The sequence below is a fragment of the Oikopleura dioica genome, chromosome 1, assembly GCF_907165135.1.
Source record: "Oikopleura dioica chromosome 1, OKI2018_I68_1.0, whole genome shotgun sequence".
In the NCBI taxonomy this organism is placed as follows: domain Eukaryota; kingdom Metazoa; phylum Chordata; class Appendicularia; order Copelata; family Oikopleuridae; genus Oikopleura; species Oikopleura dioica.
The window spans coordinates 6,163,579-6,181,236 of record NC_137291.1 but is presented as its reverse complement, the minus strand read 5'-3'; the positions used below and the strand labels follow the sequence as shown (position 1 = coordinate 6,181,236).

The 17,658-nt window shown below is 40.7% G+C and overlaps 4 protein-coding genes and 1 long non-coding RNA gene across 5 annotated transcripts; 3 read left to right on the top strand and 2 right to left on the bottom strand.

Moving 5' to 3' along the window:
- Positions 1–3,712: 3,712 nt before the first annotated feature.
- LOC145708711 (troponin C, skeletal muscle-like) lies at positions 3,713–4,802 on the bottom strand. The gene is made up of 5 exons (XM_081786414.1): positions 4,694–4,802; positions 4,213–4,356; positions 3,994–4,169; positions 3,865–3,955; positions 3,713–3,819 (listed from the first exon to the last, which is right to left on the bottom strand). Exons 1-5 carry the CDS (start codon positions 4,713–4,715, stop codon positions 3,785–3,787), a joined length of 468 nt encoding a protein of 155 aa, XP_081642540.1. The 5' UTR covers positions 4,716–4,802; the 3' UTR covers positions 3,713–3,784.
- A 259-nt stretch (positions 4,803–5,061) lies between these two features.
- Positions 5,062–5,592, top strand: LOC145711245 (uncharacterized). The gene is made up of 3 exons (XR_014135139.1): positions 5,062–5,147; positions 5,252–5,396; positions 5,438–5,592. It is a non-coding gene; the product is annotated as an uncharacterized LOC145711245 (long non-coding RNA).
- Positions 5,593–7,332: 1,740 nt separating this feature from the next.
- LOC145711801 (uncharacterized) lies at positions 7,333–8,767 on the bottom strand. The gene is made up of 5 exons (XM_081789491.1): positions 8,656–8,767; positions 8,474–8,608; positions 8,107–8,373; positions 7,593–8,061; positions 7,333–7,547 (listed from the first exon to the last, which is right to left on the bottom strand). The coding sequence occupies exons 1-5, from the start codon at positions 8,765–8,767 to the stop codon at positions 7,373–7,375; spliced, it is 1,158 nt and encodes a 385-aa protein (XP_081645617.1). The 3' UTR covers positions 7,333–7,372.
- Positions 8,768–8,910: 143 nt separating this feature from the next.
- On the top strand, positions 8,911–9,699 carry LOC145710893 (uncharacterized). Its single transcript, XM_081788604.1, has 3 exons — positions 8,911–8,956; positions 9,051–9,243; positions 9,309–9,699. Exons 1-3 carry the CDS (start codon positions 8,929–8,931, stop codon positions 9,664–9,666), a joined length of 579 nt encoding a protein of 192 aa, XP_081644730.1. The 5' UTR covers positions 8,911–8,928; the 3' UTR covers positions 9,667–9,699.
- A 6,968-nt stretch (positions 9,700–16,667) lies between these two features.
- On the top strand, positions 16,668–17,632 carry LOC145711800 (uncharacterized). The gene is made up of 2 exons (XM_081789490.1): positions 16,668–17,377; positions 17,418–17,632. The coding sequence occupies exons 1-2, from the start codon at positions 17,272–17,274 to the stop codon at positions 17,630–17,632; spliced, it is 321 nt and encodes a 106-aa protein (XP_081645616.1). The 5' UTR covers positions 16,668–17,271.
- Positions 17,633–17,658: the final 26 nt, after the last annotated feature.

Sequence of the window (17,658 nt, the reverse complement as noted above, 5' to 3'; positions counted from 1 at the left end):
ACTTGCGACTAAATGATTATGCTTCTTTGATCAAGAGCCTCGCCTGATTGCGGAAACGCGGTTTGATTTTTTACAGCGTTTTTCGCGAAGTACGGAAAGACATCTTTGTGGAATTCGAAATACGGGTTGCTAGTCACAAGCATTTTGTTTTCAGCACTTTGTTGCCGGAAATCAAGCTCGATGTGATCTCATAGGAGGATCAACTATCTAGAGCTACACGAGTTATGGACCATAAGTCAGGATTCTATTTGCCGTAGTCTACGGCCCGTAGAGAACCTATGTTCCCATATTAACTAAAGTGAAGATCCTCTCCGAAGTCGAAATAAATTTCAAAAGTCGTGTCGAAAACGATATTCTGGAGGTAAATACGATCGTTGTTGATGAAGCCATTGATGAAATACTCGCACTCGTCGTTGTTGGTTCCGAATTCATTCGAATAAGCGTAATCTTTCGGAGCGTACAAACCAGAGAAACAACGCGATTCTCGCTCGTAATTGATCAAGGACCCAATCCATTCGCTCCCAAGCGTCAAGAATTTCCCTTCTTTTTCAAGTAAAATCGAGTACTGCGTGTTCGAGAGGGCGATGCTTCTAGTGACGAGAATAAGCATCAATTGACCGAGGTCGGTCTTTTTGGATTCAAAGAAAATCACACAGAACGAGTTTAGTTTCTTTCAAATCCATTCCAGAGGAATCACGTGCACAGGATCGAAGTCGCGGAAAGTTGCAGGAATCGCTAGCTCTTCCTTCCTCCAGCCCTTATTCAACTCTTCCGTTGATCGGATCGAGTTCAGGGCAATCGTTTTTGAAAGGGTTATCCATTTTTTGCCGAGTCTCAAACTCATCAGATAAAATGTTCCGCCAAAGCTGACCGAGGAAGTTCGAGCGTTGAAGTGGTTGCTCGCGATCCAGCCTCAAAAATGTTAAACGAAACTAAAGGAGCTTATCCTTACCTTGAGCCGTTTCAAATCTGTTCAAATTGTAATCCGGCGCGTAATAGAAGCACTTGTCTTGACTCTCGCTTGGGGCGCTTTTACCGGTCAAAACTTTGCTTTCAAAGGCAATAGCGCCTCTTTGTGATCATAAAATTGTGTAATTTCGACCGTTTTCAAATAACAACGACCGGAAAGATCTTGCTGTCCCTGTCTTTCATGCGAATCTCAATGTGGTGGGTTCCAATCGATGACCCAAAGTGGAAAACGAAGCGGCCTCTTTAGAACGAGAAAATTATCTGGGCCTTGACTTCTTTAGATCAGAAAATCTTTATTTATTTTTTTGAACATGAGATCTAGCAAATAATCGGAATAACATATTCACTTACACATATTTGAGTTGGTTCGGAATGATAATCGGAGCAGCATCAGTTTCTTTCACTCTCATCAAGTTTCCGATCGCATCGACCAAGTAATGCTCCCCGTTGAGAAAGGTAACACCAATTGACTTTTTAGTTTTGAATGATTGTAAATAATAGTAGGACTCGAAAATTATTTAACCTAATTTGTAGGAGCTTCCCTCATCAATGATGAGTCATCATCGAATAAGCAAAACCGTTCATAAGAAAACAAAAAGTCTGAGGCATTTGTCACTCTTGGCCGCTCTTGTCCATTGAAATCGACCAGAAAAATCGCAAAGTTTGGTGCTTCAAGTTGACTACTACTTGGAAGCCCTATGCTCCCCTTTGATTGAGCGGTTGAGTTGATCAAGGACAATGTTGACTGAGTTGAAATGGTAATTGGAGATGTTATCATTGTTGTTGTTGGAGTCGACCAAGTTGATGTTGACTGCGCTGAAGACCATGTTGTTGACCAAGTCGTCGAAGTTGACACAGTTGATGTCGACTGAGTTGAAGTTGACTCGATTGGCGTTGAACTGTTTTCAGACTTTCGGAGATCAAAGACTGGAACAAGTTTTTGAGGCGACTCCAACTTCTCGCATTCGTAATGAGGACAAGGACAACCTTTGGAGCAGTATTTCTGAAACGGACAGACCTCCCCGGCAGAATCGAAGCTTCTAGTCAGCCCAAAACAGATCGACTCGCAGGGCGTGATCGGATTGGTCCTCGTTGATTTCAAAACCAGCGTGTTTGAGCAGAGATGGCGGCACACTTTTTGGTCGTAAAAGCGTTTCTTCTGACAGCGGCGGAGATTCACTTCATTTTCTTCCTCCGAAAAAGTAAGAGGCGCCGCTTTGACATGCTCGACCTTCGAAACCGGCTCAGGAAGGATAAACTCCTTGGTGTCACGGCATTGCTTCATCAAATGCCCGCAAAAGTCCATTGACGAAGTTTTAACGCATTTCTTGTAGTTTCGGTGACAGCTCGACGTCAGAAAAGTCGTTGCGCCGCGCGATTTTTTCAAGGAAGCGAAGTTTGCTTGTAAAATTAGATATTTAAATTACTCGAGAGGTACCTATGAGAATAACAGTGACCCAGAAAACAGTGCCAAGAGTAAGATAGCTGTACTGCTGTGGCTGGGTGGCGTTTCCGTGTTTCTCCAAGCTCATTTTCGCAGTGACCTTTTTCTTCCATGTTTTCTTCTTTTCCAATTTTCTTACATCATATTCCTGAGTAAGGATGCTCCGAGTAGTCAAAACTTCCACGGGCATCAAAAAAACTTTTTTGCCTTTTTGTCTCAGAACGCCTAAGCAGTCGCAGTCAAGGCACTATTATTGAACTTTATTAAATAAGCTCAAATTCGGGTAACCTGGATTCTCGTATGGAAATTTGGATTTTCTGTTGTCTCGTTTTCTTCTTCGATGACCATCGCGAGTGAGCTCGCGGAGAGAGAAAGATTTTCCGGGAGAAAAAGGATAAAACGCTTTATGGGAATGATAGTCACGACTGCTTGGCTTACTCTTGGATAGTTTCGCCTCCGTTTTTGTTCTTTTCTGAATGTCAGAAGGTTGTAGCTTTTCTGGCAATTTTTGACGACGCAAGCGAGGTTCGCTTTTGGCTATCTTAACTGGCTATCAACACAGCTATCAAGAATAAAAATTTATTGATAAGTAGGTGCATCATGTTTTACAGTGCAATAATTTGATGGCGTCATATTTATGCATTGTCGACTCGGCAACCTGAGCTTGTTGAAAATTTTGAGAAAGTTCGTTGATCCTGATTTTTCCCTCCGACGCCCGAGGATAGAAAGAGCGACAGTAGTTTTTTTGTGCGTCAGAAATCTGTATTCTCCTAATACAGTAACTTGTTGGATCTTCCATTGATTGTAGTTCTACAATGTAGAAAGCTCAGCTTGGAGCAGAATAGTTTCCGGCTTTCCATGGAGACTTTTCAAAAAGGGAAAATCCATTGTTTTTCAGTAAGTATAAAGTCTGAATCTCTTGAAAAACTATTCACTATATCCAATCGAGAATGAAATTTCTCATTTTCTTTTTCTATTTTCTCGCTTGCCAAGCCGTTCTCTTTGACAATTCGACTGCATCCATCGGTCCAAATGCGGACAATGAATATCAAAACGAAGAAGACTTGTCCAAAGAGCTACGCAGACGACGACCTAGCCGACCTAGTAGACCAAGCGGACCAAGTGGGGGCTCAAAAGGAGGGTCAAGCTCAGCAGCTTCGATGATTCTGCCAACTGCACTGATGGCATCAGTCTGATGCTTTTCGCAGCTCTCTTGGCTTAAGTCATCTGTTCAATCTATCCAATCTTTGTTTTCTCTTTTCTTTTTTGATTAAATTTTTTTTTATAAAAAATCAGTTATATTAGAAAGCAATTTCGTAAAAACTAGTGGAATTTCGAATGTCCAGGTGTTCTTTATTTTTCACAAATTTTTCAAACATCGATATCTTTCATCATCTCGACGAATTCTAAAAAATAAATCTCAATTTATCTTTCAAGGCAAATTCTGTTACCGTCGAAGTCGAGTTTGTGATCCTTGTTGGCGTCGGAAGCGACCATCAATTCTTCCGCAGAGCCGTCCTGGCCGATGAGAGAAAGAGCGTTCTGAAAATTGAGGTTTTTGAAGCTTGAATGGAGAATACCTTGAGTTCGTCCATGTTCAAATATCCGTCCTGGTCCTTGTCGAAAAGTCGGAAGGCCTCGGCGAAGAAGGCAATGGTGGCGGCGGGGAGAGAGTCAGCATTTCGGTCGGAGGTGTTCGCTCGGATCTGCTGCTGCATGAGTTCGAGGAAGTCGTCCAAGTTCATCTTGCCGAACTCTTATCAACACTTGAACAGGGGCGGAGGGAGAATATAACTTACTGGATCCGTATCCCTGCATGATTTCTCCAAGCTCCTTTGGGTTGGGTTCCTGGCCAAGAGCTCGGAGAACCAGATCGAGCTCAGCAACGCCAAGGAGCTGGTCGGTTGTGTCCTTGGTGAAGAGCTCAAAAGCAGCAACGCATTCTTAACGAAATCTTAGGTTGCTTTGAAAGTTGGAGGAAAGCCAGTTTTTAAAAAAGTCAATATTTCTTTTAAATGAAAATTAACTTTGATGATTCTAAAAATGATGACGAAATTGGCAAAACCTTGTTTATTTTTGAATTTTCTGCATAAAAAGATACGAAATCGTCATTCATGATTCGTCAATTTTAACATTTTTCGTCAAAAATATTTTATTTTTTTATATCAAAAAATTAGCAAAAATTTAAAATTTTCTCATTATTTACATAAGGCTTAGGGCTAGGGAACCAAAATTTTGCCAAAAAATAAAATTTTTTTTGAAAAACTGAGATGAACTTACGGTCAAGTACGGCCTGGCTCATATTTTGTGCTTATTCTCTTTTGCGTCGCAACGTTCAAAGAACACTTTTTTCGCGCTGCGATAATTTCAGCGCTGCAAGAGGTAGTCAGAGGAGAGCTTAGGCGGGAGACCTGCGATCTCATTATCCTGACTCAAGCGCTGCAATAAATCAAGAATGGGTATTAGCAGCTACTATCAATTACACTTTTCAATTGACAGGGCAGTCGAATTGCAATCATGGAGGAAAGTTCACCAACAATAAGCCTGTTTTCGAGCTTTTTCTTCGCGAAAACAGCAAAATATCGCAAAAAAAAATTTTTTGAAAAATTTATTTTCTCTAGAACCCGATTTATTTTTCGCCAAAATTCGCAGAAAGCAAATCAGTTCAGAAAATCACAAATCCAAACTCAAGCAACTTCAGAATTGAAATGTCTCGATCCAACAACTTCAATAGGTATTTTCAGATGCCTAAAAAAATCTCCGAGACTTCATTTGATGACTCATCGAACTCACCATTCTTTGCCTGATCATTTGCAAAGAAAAGTAAACTTTCAATAGCGACTTTTTCAACGGCACCGGCGAGATGGACCGGCGAATTTCGACCAAGTCCGCGGCTCACATGAAATCCGACATTTTCCACCAAGGAGAAATCAACGCTGCCAAGGAAGCTCCCATCAACAAGGGCAAACGAGAAGCAATCCAGGTTAACTCAACCCCCTTTTTTTCTTCTCAAAATAAGTTCAGTCTCACCGAGACAACGACATCTTCGGCGTCCGGGAACGAACTACTGGCGTCAAACAGCCCTACCAAGAACACGACATCGTCGCTGCCAGAAAAGCCGACTAAAAAGCAGACATTTCAATTCAATAATCCAAGATAATATTTAAATAAAACGTAATCATGAACACTTCTCGAGCTGGGTTGGGCACATAATTTGATTTTTTTGTGAGGTGTAAAGCTTTTCAACCAATAAGAGTCCAGTTTCCATCATTTAATCAAATCAGAAGCCTTTTTGGGGAAGGTGTCTTGAACCGACAAAAATATTTTGACAAATTTTGCGTGGAAATTTTCAACCAATCAGAAGCCTTGATTCGGCAAACCGGCCAACCAACAGCCGAGTAGTCGCCTAGGCAAAATTTGTTGAAATTTTTTGTCGGTTCCAGACACCACCCCTTTTATTGTACAAAAAGAAACCTCACTTGAACTTTAAAAATGTGCCCAAGCCAGCTCAAATTTGTTGTTTTTTGCGGACTTCTTCTCTGCTCTTAACGCTTGAATGCACACGGTACAAAAATTTGTCTTTTAGTTTAGTTTTTGCCCATCTAAACACAAAATTTTATCGAAAAGAAATACGATAGCTCAATTTGTCAACGCAATAAACTGCTCAAATAAGGGTTCCACGTATCTGCATGTACTCTCTAATTGAATTTGCTATGGAGAAATGTCATATTCGCTCACAACAGTAGCTCTAAACGCAAAGTTGGATACATACGGATGCATGTAATTCGAGAAAATAGCAGTGACGCGGCGTCTTGTCGCTTCTGTACCTTTTCTAATTTGCAAGTAAATTTTACTATGTACCATTTTAAATGGTAAAATTCTAACTTGCCAGTTGAAAGCTGAGCTTGCGAGGTTTTCAATGGTATAAATTGATTTATTTGCGGACCCTTTTGTGACAGGTTCGATGGATACAATTCTTGGAAATCTCACAGCGTAACTTTTGTAGAAGAGACAACGTGCTTTCAAATGAGTTGAGTCTCATAATCTCAATCCGAGTATTTCGAGTACTTATGTACACTTGAAATCGAGCGCAAAAGTTTTTGCCGCAACTCAGCGTAGCTACGACATATGAAAATTTTTAAAAGATGGAGGTAAAAGGGATAAAAGTTTAGTTTGGTCCATTAACTGAGGGATGTTGTCTGGAAACGACAAAAAAATCTCGACAAATTTTGCGTAGGCGGCTACTCGGCTGCTGATTGGCCGGTTTGCTGAATTAAGGCTTCTGATTGGTTGAAAATTTCCACGCAAAATTTGTCGAAATTTTTTGTCGGTTCCAGACACCTCCCCTAAACTGAGCGTGAACTTATGGTGAGAGTATGCTATCGACTGGGTTACGGCTCAGCGGGCACTAGTTGGCGCGCCAATTTATTCATTACTCTTTACAATACTGTATGATAATTAAAATAATGATATTTGAAATGCATAAAAGAAAAATCTAAATCAGAGGAACCGTCGAACAGACGATTCTTTACAAAAACATATAATTTTCGAAGGATTTTGATAACATAAAAAGGAGAAAATGTCATTTGAAGGAAACACGCGGTTTAAACAGAGTCCTTTGTTACCGATTCTCTTTCCTTTCGGGTAATCGAAGAGGAACCAAAAAATACGAATCTGTTTGAGTTTTTGAAAAATCTGAATCCATTCGGATATTATGTCTACGTGAAAAACGGGTTATGGCAGCGCGGATCGAGCCGATGTAAAGGATGTTAACAAAGATTCAGAATTATATATATTAATTTATTCGGCACCATCCTTTTAGATTTGAAAATTGTATTTATTCTTTTTATAAATCGTGATTTTGACGAAATTTTCAAATTTAAAAAAAAATATAATTCAATTTTTACATGTTATAAGTTTCGAAACTTTATTACAAACAGTAAGAAGCACATCAAATAATCATTTTCTTATTCTTTTCAGCGTCTTTTTCTCTTCTTTTGTCATTTTTTGAATCATTTTTTCTGCGTACTTGGAAGGTTTGTCATCGCAGCGACTGTTGAACTGCCCGATCCAAGACCTTATCTCTGTGAATGAATTGCGAATCTCGTCTTCTGTTGTTCCGGATTCGAGAAGACTTAACAGATTTCCTTTTTCCTTTTCTATCTAATTGAAAACTTACTTTTTAGGAGCAGAAAACTCAGCAAAACAATCTTTTGCTCTGTTCCAAAAATCGACGAGCAAAACATCCTTGATTGTTTTCAATTTTTGCGTCATTCTGTTCTTGAATCTGCCTCGCTTTATTTCTGGAGCATTGGTAATCGTATCGACGAGTTTTTTGATTGAATCGTGTAGTTTAATATCAGGCCTGACAATGCTACTGTCGAGCTCTTCTAATGCCGGGCAGCAATACTTCGCTTCGAAAGTATGGCAGTTTGGATCACCACATCTGACGGTCATCCAATCTGGCGTCGCGCTCGTGACATTTTTTTCGCCCCCAAAAAGATAGGAGGAAAAATCGTATCCCATGTTTTTGAGTCTGATTCCGCGACAGATGTCTCGCCTTGTACCTGGGTTGAAAAATAAACCATTTACTTCTGGGGAGCTTGGGTTGGTTGCTTCAAACCAATGGCTTAAAAACTCGCTGTCGTCTGAAAAGAATGTCATTCTCAATTTCCTTATGAGAAATTTCTAACCATCAATATCGATGAAACTCCCGTCGTTTTCGAATTGTAGGGCGCCATCTGAACAACTCCCTTGTTGTTCGTAATTGAAGACAGGGAAAGGTCGTTCAGCTTTTTCAAGTTCCTCATCATTGTCGAATGTGGATGGGCAGCAGTATTGAATTTCGAAGGAAGTACACGGTTCTTTTTCTTCTGATGTGCAACGGACACTCATCCAGTCTGGAATCTCTTTTGGGATGTACAAGTCAAATTTCCCGCCCAAGTTTCTTGAGTGAAACTGAAATGTGTTGATTTTCACAATCAAAAAACTCAGCAATCAATCTCAAAACTACAGTTAAGTTTTTTCGTACATGAAAATGTGATATAAAAACACATTCCTTTACGTTATTCATTATCGAATAGCGCATTCCCCAGCACATGTCATCTCGGATGCCTTCATCCAAGTAAAACTCGTTGACTTCTGGAGAAACTGGGTTCGAAACTTTCAGCCACGGAGACTCAAAGTCTATTTGCCCTAAAAAATAGCAGTCATCGCATCTGATAAAAATTTTTCGAACTTACATGGGATGAATTTGAGCTTTTGGAAATCAAGCGTTGTCGGCGCATTACATGTTCCGACGAACTCCTCGTTGTAGAGAGCATTAGTACCAGAGAATAAAAGAGAGAAAATCATCTTTTCTTAACAATCTTAGAAATCGCCGGTTTTTATACGCGAAGGACAGCGTCAAGAACGAAAATTTTTATGCGAAAAGACCGCGTGCGCCAAAATACGGAGTGGCGCTATTGAGGAGTTCTACTGTTTAAAAGCGGGAAAAGTTTAGCAACATTAAAACAATGAAAGATTTATTTATTATTTTCCAAGGTAAGGTTTTTCACTATTGATAAGTTAGCTTCAATTATAAATAAAATTTCAGCCAAAAAAAAATAAGTTCGAAAAAAAATTAAAAAACATTAAGTCGTTTCCGCCTGTTCAAACCCTCCGGCTCCAACTGGCGGCAACAGATGTTCCTCGGTAAAATGGTACTGTGGAGACGGAGGTCACATTTACATCCCGAGATTCGAACTAGACGGTCGATGTTTGTTCTCAGATGGATCATGGACGAGTGACTTCTTCACCAGTGATGATTTGCAAGATTATGTCCTGAGAGAGTAAGATTGAAATTTTGACAAATCGTGTTTTTTCGTAATTTGACTGCTTTTGAAATGAAATTTAGGTGCGGAACACCGCCAGCATGTTCCGCCCATGGCGATTGGCAGCCGAAGGGTTGGTGGGAGCGTTGGTGTTCTGGTCCCATCATCGACGACTTAGAAGCCGCTTGTCTGTCACATGATCAGTGTTACAGTTATAGGGGGCTTCCGTGGAACCGAAGTAAATATAGATGCGACGATGATCAGCATAAAAACGGCCTTTCGATTTGCAATAATCTTAAAGGCGTCGCTGATTCTTGGTTTTGGAAAGAGCCATGCATTCACTCCGTGCACGCGAAGCTGTGGTTTCACGATGATCTACAAATTGGTTCCTTACCTTTTTGGGTATCTGCGCAAATTGATGGCTGTGGTTTTGGGTTCTAATGTCTTATGAACTTTTTATCGAAAATAAATACCAAAAAAAAAATCAGATTTCTACGAGCTGGGATGCGCACAAAATAACAAAGCCCAACCCAGCTTCAGCGTGTTGTTTTTTATTTCTAATTTATAATATTTATGATAATCAATATTTTATTGCAGTATTTCTTTTTTATAAAATTGTTCAGCCGGGATCTTTTTCATATTTCGTTCTTCTCTGACCAGAAAACTTTTTTGCCGAGAAAAAATCTTTCCGCAGCTTCAGTTTTTTCAATTTGTTGGCGACGAGACTGAGCCAGTCGAGTTCGAGTTCCTCTTCCCTGACGCTTTGGTTTGTGTCGCAAATGATGGCCACAATCACATTCATCGTCAAATACATCATCGACAGATTCAAGGCGAAATAGATTGATTGCGCCAAAAACCGCCAATTCGGATCTGACAGTTGATCAACTTCTATCCTCATATCTAGCCAACATAGAAATGAGTTACTTTGGTCGCTTTTACCTGAAGGTTTCAAATATCCTTGCCAGATGATGATGAAAAAAGTCTTCAAAAGGGACCGGAAAATAAAGGAAGAATAGCGGAAAATGATAAAAATGACGGAAGAAAGTCCAAATTGAATCGGCAAAAGCATCATTAAAAACGGAGCTAGGCTTTTTTTCAGCTGTTTCAGGATGCTTTTATACTCTAAAAACGATTCAAAAGGAAGCAGCCAAAATCACTTACGTCCAACGGCATTCAAAGTCGACAAAATATGAATAAGCAAGAAACTGTGGAGGAACGAAGAAATCGCCACGAGAGAAAGAAAGTGATGCTGCACCAAGAAAACGGAGGAAAATTTTGGGGAGCCTTTTGGATCGAGAACGAAATTTGCAATTCCTTCGGAGAGGTAATGCGCTCTCAGGACGATAAAAACGAGAATGGTAACATCTAGGGCGAATAAAATAGTTTTATAGAATGATAAGAAGCTCCATTGTCGATTTTTCATGGTTTTGATTATTTCTATTGTTTCAGTCAAAAGGAGGGCGACGAAAATCGTGAGGCTGAGAGAAAAGGTGTAGTCAGAGAACTCGGTGTTTTTGAGCTGCTGAATATTCTTCAGAAGGCTTTCCTTCAAGATCTCGATTCTTATGATCACCAACTATTCTAGTATTTAAGCCTTGCCAGAGTTGGGAGTATCGCGCCTCCATCGACGAATTCAAAAACGACCCGAAGTTTAAGAAAAGAGTTGATATTCATGTTCAAAAAGCTTTGTTCGAAGATGAGAAGCTTGGTCTCCTGATCGAACCAAGCGTTTTCTTGTAAATAATTGATCATGTATTCAGCACTTTCTTTTGAGGTGCCGAGGTCGGCGGTAAACTTGCAACTGTTCGAGGAAAGTCTATTTGGAGCCTGGAGAAAAATGTCGGAAGAAAGGGACGATTGGGTTTCGGAAAAGTAGGAAGCTAAAAGTGGCGATTTTAGCACTTTTTGCATCGTCCTTTGCGTCGCGTTTGGTTGAAATTGCCAATATTTTGTGAAAAAGCCGCACTGATCTCGATGCTGCTCGAGAGTCGAAGGCCCAAGTCGGAAATTGACGCTGTCTCGAGCAAAAGCTTTATCTTTTCGACTTGGAATTTCCCCATTGCTACTGTTGCCAGCGTGGATGAGCGGCAAAAGCTCTTCTTGAATTAGATTCCAAGCAGATTCCACATTGAGTTGAGTTTTTCCCGGGAAAATGGAAATTTTATCGCGAAAATTTTTGTCGACATCGTATTTTTCTGCCGGGACGATGACTGTTGAAAGCCCGTAAAGACTCAGTGTCAGGAAGAAATAAGAGAAAAAGCGTCGAAGAGTGATGGTAAGGTCCAATTTGTGCTTTGCTGCGTAGACAAGTTTTGTTATCGCTGCTCGGTCAAGCAAGGATTTTGTCGCTTCTGTGTACTTTCCTTGTTCGTATTCTTCTGATTTCCTGAGAAAGATGAACTCCTGCTTGTTCGCTTCGGTTCTTTTGATCACAAAAGAGACGATGAGTGGATTCAAGAAGACTTCAGCAAATATGAAGAAATAGCTCGTCGTCATCCATAACTCAAAATTGATTTCACTAGAATTTGGTTCGAATTTGTTGTAATTGAATGAAAATTTACAAAGAAATGAACCTTTTCTAAGGGAGGAAAGTCGAACAAGTATAATCGTAGCCATAGAAATTAAACCAATAAATATAAATAAATTGGCCACGAAAATTAATTTTCTTTGAATTTTTAACAATAAAGGCCGACTTAAAAATTGGACAGTCAATAATAAAATCTCCAACGATAAAACAGGCAGTTGAAGAGTCGACAAAGTAACTGGCCCAAAGACAAGAAATTTCGGAGAAACGATTTTTTCCGCAATCCAATTTGTATTCTGAAAAAGCAAAAAGGACAAAAAGATCGATAAAAGAAGAGGTAAAAACGCGAAAATAACCCTGGAAGAGTTTGAAATTTCGGTCTGTCTTTTCGATGCCGCTGGTCCGAGCCAATGATTGTTCGTTAAAAATCGCTCGAAAAGACTTTCATGTTGAAAAGGAGGAGATTCTAGGTGGACTTCTGTTGAAGTAATGCGATCTGCTTTCATGACTGAAATTTCATCTTCCAAATCGAAAGTAACAGTGGACTCATGCCATGCGATGTCCTTAATCCGTCCTTTCGAATATTCCTCGGGAAAGGAATGGACTATGAAGAATGAGATTTTTCGTGGGAAAAAAGTTGCTTCTAGTTCTGAATGAAAGTCGACGGACAGCTTCAGACTCTTTATTTTCATCATTGGACTCTTCAAAAGGAACAATGTCGAGCGTCCGTTTTCGAAGAGTCGCTTCGTTCTTGAGCCCAGGTAAAAATCAACTCGGTCCGAATTACCCAAAAGGTCGTCGTAGAAGATCTCGATTTTGAGCATCTTTGGAGCGCGACTGAAAGAAAATCTCGTGTCGATCTCGATTATATAATAATTGGCTGTCCTGAAGTCTCCTAAAATCGCGGGTGGGTGCAGAATACTCGCTTTCTCCTGCAGTCGGTCGAGACTTCGGGCTCGGAGAATCAATATTATCCAGAAAATAACGAATAAAATCGGAAATAGCTTGACACTGACTGTTAGAACTTCATTCACAATTAGTGAGCTGTAATTTGCAATCGTCCCGTATTGACCAAACCTTGAGGTTATCTTGTCTCTGCTTTCAATTTCACAAGAGCATTTGATTTTTCCGCGACTTGAATCGCTTCTTACAGAGCAAGACTGTCTATTCCAGCTTTGAAATTTATCGGTAACACAGGAACCAGAGAGTGTGGAGATTTTGACACTCATCTTTTCGGTCGAGAAAGATTGGAGAAGAACGAAAATTGAGCACTTTTGCCTTGAAAAACACAGGTTGATTTCTTTCTCATCGAAATGGAGGCCGAATGGTTCCCCAGTGCATCGATCTCCGAAGCAGAACGTCGATGATATTTCCGACTCGTTTTTGAAAACCGGCAAGATCACGTGATGCCGGTAAGAGATGAGTTTTGGGTCAGGCTCGTACCAGAAATCGACAAATATTTGAAATTGATGATTTTCGTCAACATCAAAGAAGAGGAAAAAGTCTTCCTTGTTTTCAAGATTGAAGCGGAGCACTTCGCCTCGTCCAGCTAAAATCTCTTTTTCTATTGTTTGAGTTTCTTGATCGAAGATGACCAATGCTTGGCCATCAAAATTGGCTGAATAGAGAACATTATTGCCAAGTCGCAAATCGTCTTCAGAGTAAATAAACGGGTTGGCTTTTATTTCAGCGATAATTGGGTCATCCTTTGTTCTCGACGTTCCCAAAATAACCCCAGTCGAAATGTCTTCTCCAATCGTGAGAAAATCAGTGGACTTTGTCTCGGCGGAAATGGACTCAAGAAGATGAACAAGACCTTTTCTTATGTTAACAATGTTTTCACTCGACTCTAGGAGTAAATCGATTCTGGAAGAGGAGATTTTATTCAAAAAATCATCATTTGAAACCTTTGGCGCGAGCAAGTTCGATAACAAACTCTCTGTTCTCGCTGAGACCTCGCTGATCGTTTCCGCCGCAGCTTCTGAGTCATTCAATGCGCTTTCAATCTTCTCTTCGATGACAATGAGCTCATTCTCCAAAAATATCTTCAAGTCGTCTTCGTCCATATTTAATAAATCTTGCCCGTTAAAAATCACAGCCTCGCAGTTAAACAGCCCCACTTGACGCATGGTAACATCGCAAGAACAACTGTAGTTCCCAACAGTGTTTGTGCAGAACTCATCGCACAGATGATCTCCAATAGAGCATTCATCGATATCATCGCATTTGAAGTCCAAGCAATTGCTTGATCCCCGGCAAAACCACCAGAAAAACCAGCATTGCAGTGACATTCATAGCTCCTGTGCGTGTTCTTGCAGGCAGAATGGCTTCTGCATGGATTGATAATTGCAGAACACTCATCAATATCGACACAAGTTCCACCAATTTCTTCCATTCCTTCGAAACAAAAGCAGTCAAAACTGCCAAGGGTATTGTTGCAGTGCATATTCTCCGCGCAGGGATCAGCAGTACACTCATCATCGTCGAAACAAGTGAAAGTCGCACAGTTTTCATGGCCTTGGCAAGTGTCCTCGAGAAAACCAGCGGCGCAAGTGCACTCAAAGCTCGCAAAAATGTCTTTGCAAATGGAATTTTTCCCGCAGACAGGGTCGATTTTTTCTTCGCATTCGAAAATTTCTTCGCAGATGTCTTCGATCATCACGAGGCCGTCAATACATTCACAGGTATAGCTTCCGATGGTGTTTTCACAAATCGCATTCTCGACGCAAGGATCATGAACGCACTCATCGACGTCGATACATTCAAAATTTGCGCAGCCCTGGTACCCTTGGCAAGTCGCTGGAATAAAACCAGCGCCGCAAGAGCATTCAAAACTCGTAAAAACGTCCTTACAAATCGAATTCGTCCCGCAGACAGGGTTAATTTCGTCTTCGCACTCAAGAATCTCCTCGCAAATATAGCCCACTTTCATGAGACCGTCCAAGCAGTCGCAATTGAAGCATTGGTAGCCGGGTTCTTGAATTTAACTCTTAGCTCTTTGCAGCCTTCTGTGCAACTCGCGGGGGAATTTTTTTTCCGAGAAATTTGCAACAAGGGGGTGCGGGGTAAATGTTCTCCCATGAGCCGCAAAATATTCAAATTTACCGTTTATGAGACTATTGACTTGAAATTGAAATCCAGTTCGCGTGGTATCCACGTCACTTGTAAATCGAAGTTTTACTATTGGCATCTGAAACCAGATCGGGGCTCGATTTTGGACGCCCTTTAATTTAATTTTAGCTTTCGGACAATAAGAATTGTTGAATACACTAACCGTGAGCGTCAAAAAAGTACTGCCACTTGAATCCAAGAAATGCACCCAATCATAGGCGTGTTCAACGTTAAAATCAAGGAGCACAAACATGAGCCCATCTGTCGTTGAGTTAAACGCTTCTTTGCAATCATGATAATTATTGTAGTTGTTTGGATAGTTTGGAGAGCTGAATTTTCAGTCTGAAATTATTTTTTTTTCTTTCATTAAGCTCACGTGATTATCACTGGAGAACCAACTTCATGATTCACGCCGCTAGAACAGATATCAGCTGTCAATATTTCTGGCTGAGCGGATGAAGAAACTCTCTCAAGAAAAAGAAAAAGTAAAAATGCATTAAGCATCTTAGAATGAATTCTGAGAAGATGCTTCTATTTTAGCATTCTCCTCTATTCAAATGCTTATCAAAAATTAATGACTGCCAATGCTACTTTGAAACGACTTGTAATACAATGCAATGGATCAGAATTAAATAGTAGAGTCAAATTCAGAAACAAGAAAAGGCTATTCTGAAAAGTGGAATAATGGATACACCTGAAAGTAGAAAACGAAAACGTAAGGAGAAATTATTTCAGCAGAAAGTTCAGCTCGTACTGAACAAATTTTCTATCAAATGTGGCAAATTGGAAATGTGACGTCAACTTTGCATGTCTTGAGAATCCTTAGTTCAAACAGAAATTATTTGCATTGGTTACCCTTCAAATAACACTACCGAGCCTCGCTAACGCATTTTTGCTAAAAAAAGAGAAAGAGAGGATGGAAAATTTTCAGTTCGGCCCGAGCAATCGCTACAAATGTATCAGGAAAGATTCACAGGCAAAATCGAATAGCAGTTCTAGCAGTAGTCTTTGAATGTTTATAAAGAGAACTGAGGCAGGCGAAGTTAGGAGAATCAACACTCTACTGGATTGTGGAGGATAAGACCTTCGGTAGATTAATTCTTTTTCCTTTTTTGACACTTTTTGTTAGCTGGGGAGCTAAAGATACTGAAAGCGATTGCCCTTCTGAGCGAAAAGGTCAAATCCGATACCGAGGATGAAGTCAAGCTTCTGAAGCAGATGAACAATGAATTCATCGTCAAACTGCTCGACGATGTTTCTTTTACCGGTCCAAATAGCGTTCCATACAGAGGATTGATTCTTGAATATCTTTCTGGAGGAGATCTCGGGCAATTTCTAGCGAATATGAAGAAAGATCGTAAGATTTAGTTTTTAAAGCTACATTGGTAATTGAGCATTAGTTGAGAGTCCCTCTGACGACGACGATACTGACGAAGAAGGAGAGAAGGAAGAAGCTGCGGGAGAAGATGACGATGATGGTGAAGTCATGAAAAGCACCCTCAAAAGCACGCTAAAGAGCAGCCTGAAAAGTAGCGGCAGTGGAACAAGCGGAAACGGCATCTGGTCGGAAAACGATGCTCTCCGACTTGCTGCTCAAATTGTCTTCGCAATGGGTAGGCCTTTCTTGATTTGCTTCGAAACATAACCTTTCTAAGACTACTTGCACAAAAAGAAAAAGCAAGTTCACAAAGAACTCAACACTGAAAACATCCTCATTTCTGCTGACGGAAAAAAGGCAAGCAAATGATTCTTATGTTTGGTCTTTATTGGTTTTAGATAAAAATCCTCGACCTGCACATTTGCTCTGGCGGAATGACTGGAGGACCCAGCGATTACTTCTATCCTCCCGAAACTTTCAAACGGCTTGACACTGGGAACGTGACTTTCAAACGCGATATCTGGTCGATGGGCGTTATTTTCCACATGCTTTGTACGTTTGAAAATCCCTTCGCAGGCGAACATCCTCCGGCTACTTGGAACAACATTATTCAAAACAAACGGACTCCGTCAAAGCTTCCTCAAGCAGAAATGGAAGCTCTCGTAAACTGCTGCCTGAAGGAAAATCTTGAAGATCGAGTTGGGAACGCTTCTCTTTTGATGAACCACGGGTCGATTAAAAGCCTCGTCAAACAGCTGAAAAACCGAGTTGAGCCGGCTGACATGAAGTTCTCACTCGACGAAACAAAGACTCTGGAAGTTGTCAATGACACCCTCGCTGACGAAAACGCAGAATTGAAGCGACAACTCAAGGCGCTGAATTCATCCGACCTGACATTTGGAAAGAAGGCTACGGTAGCTACTATGGATTCGATAGCAAAGACATTCGTCTTTCCGGCGGTCTTTCGGACGCTCAGTCGAAGAAGATTTTGAAAGCGATTTCGGACGGAGTCGAGAGCTTCAATTTGAAATTCATGCGCACTCAAGAATACGAAGTAGCCGAGGGAGAATACAAGCTCAAAATCGCCAGTTTTGACAACAGCAAAAGAGACGAGTGGAAACTTTGGATCACCAAAAACGGTTGTGCTTGATTCTTGCGTATTTCTCATTTTCTTTTCAGACAAAACCATTCCTCTACGTGCCAATGCCGACTGCATCCAGCAAGATGGTCGAGTGCTCTACTCCATGAAGAACATAGAGCCAAATGAAAACGACGGTGAGATTAAATGCGGCGAGACAGAAGAAGAGCAAGAAGCCCGAAAGAGCGAAAACCCCGACGCGCCTGGCACTGAGTACTACATCAGATGGAATATCACCATTCTCCCTCAAGAATAATCTATGTTCTACCAAAAAACAACAAC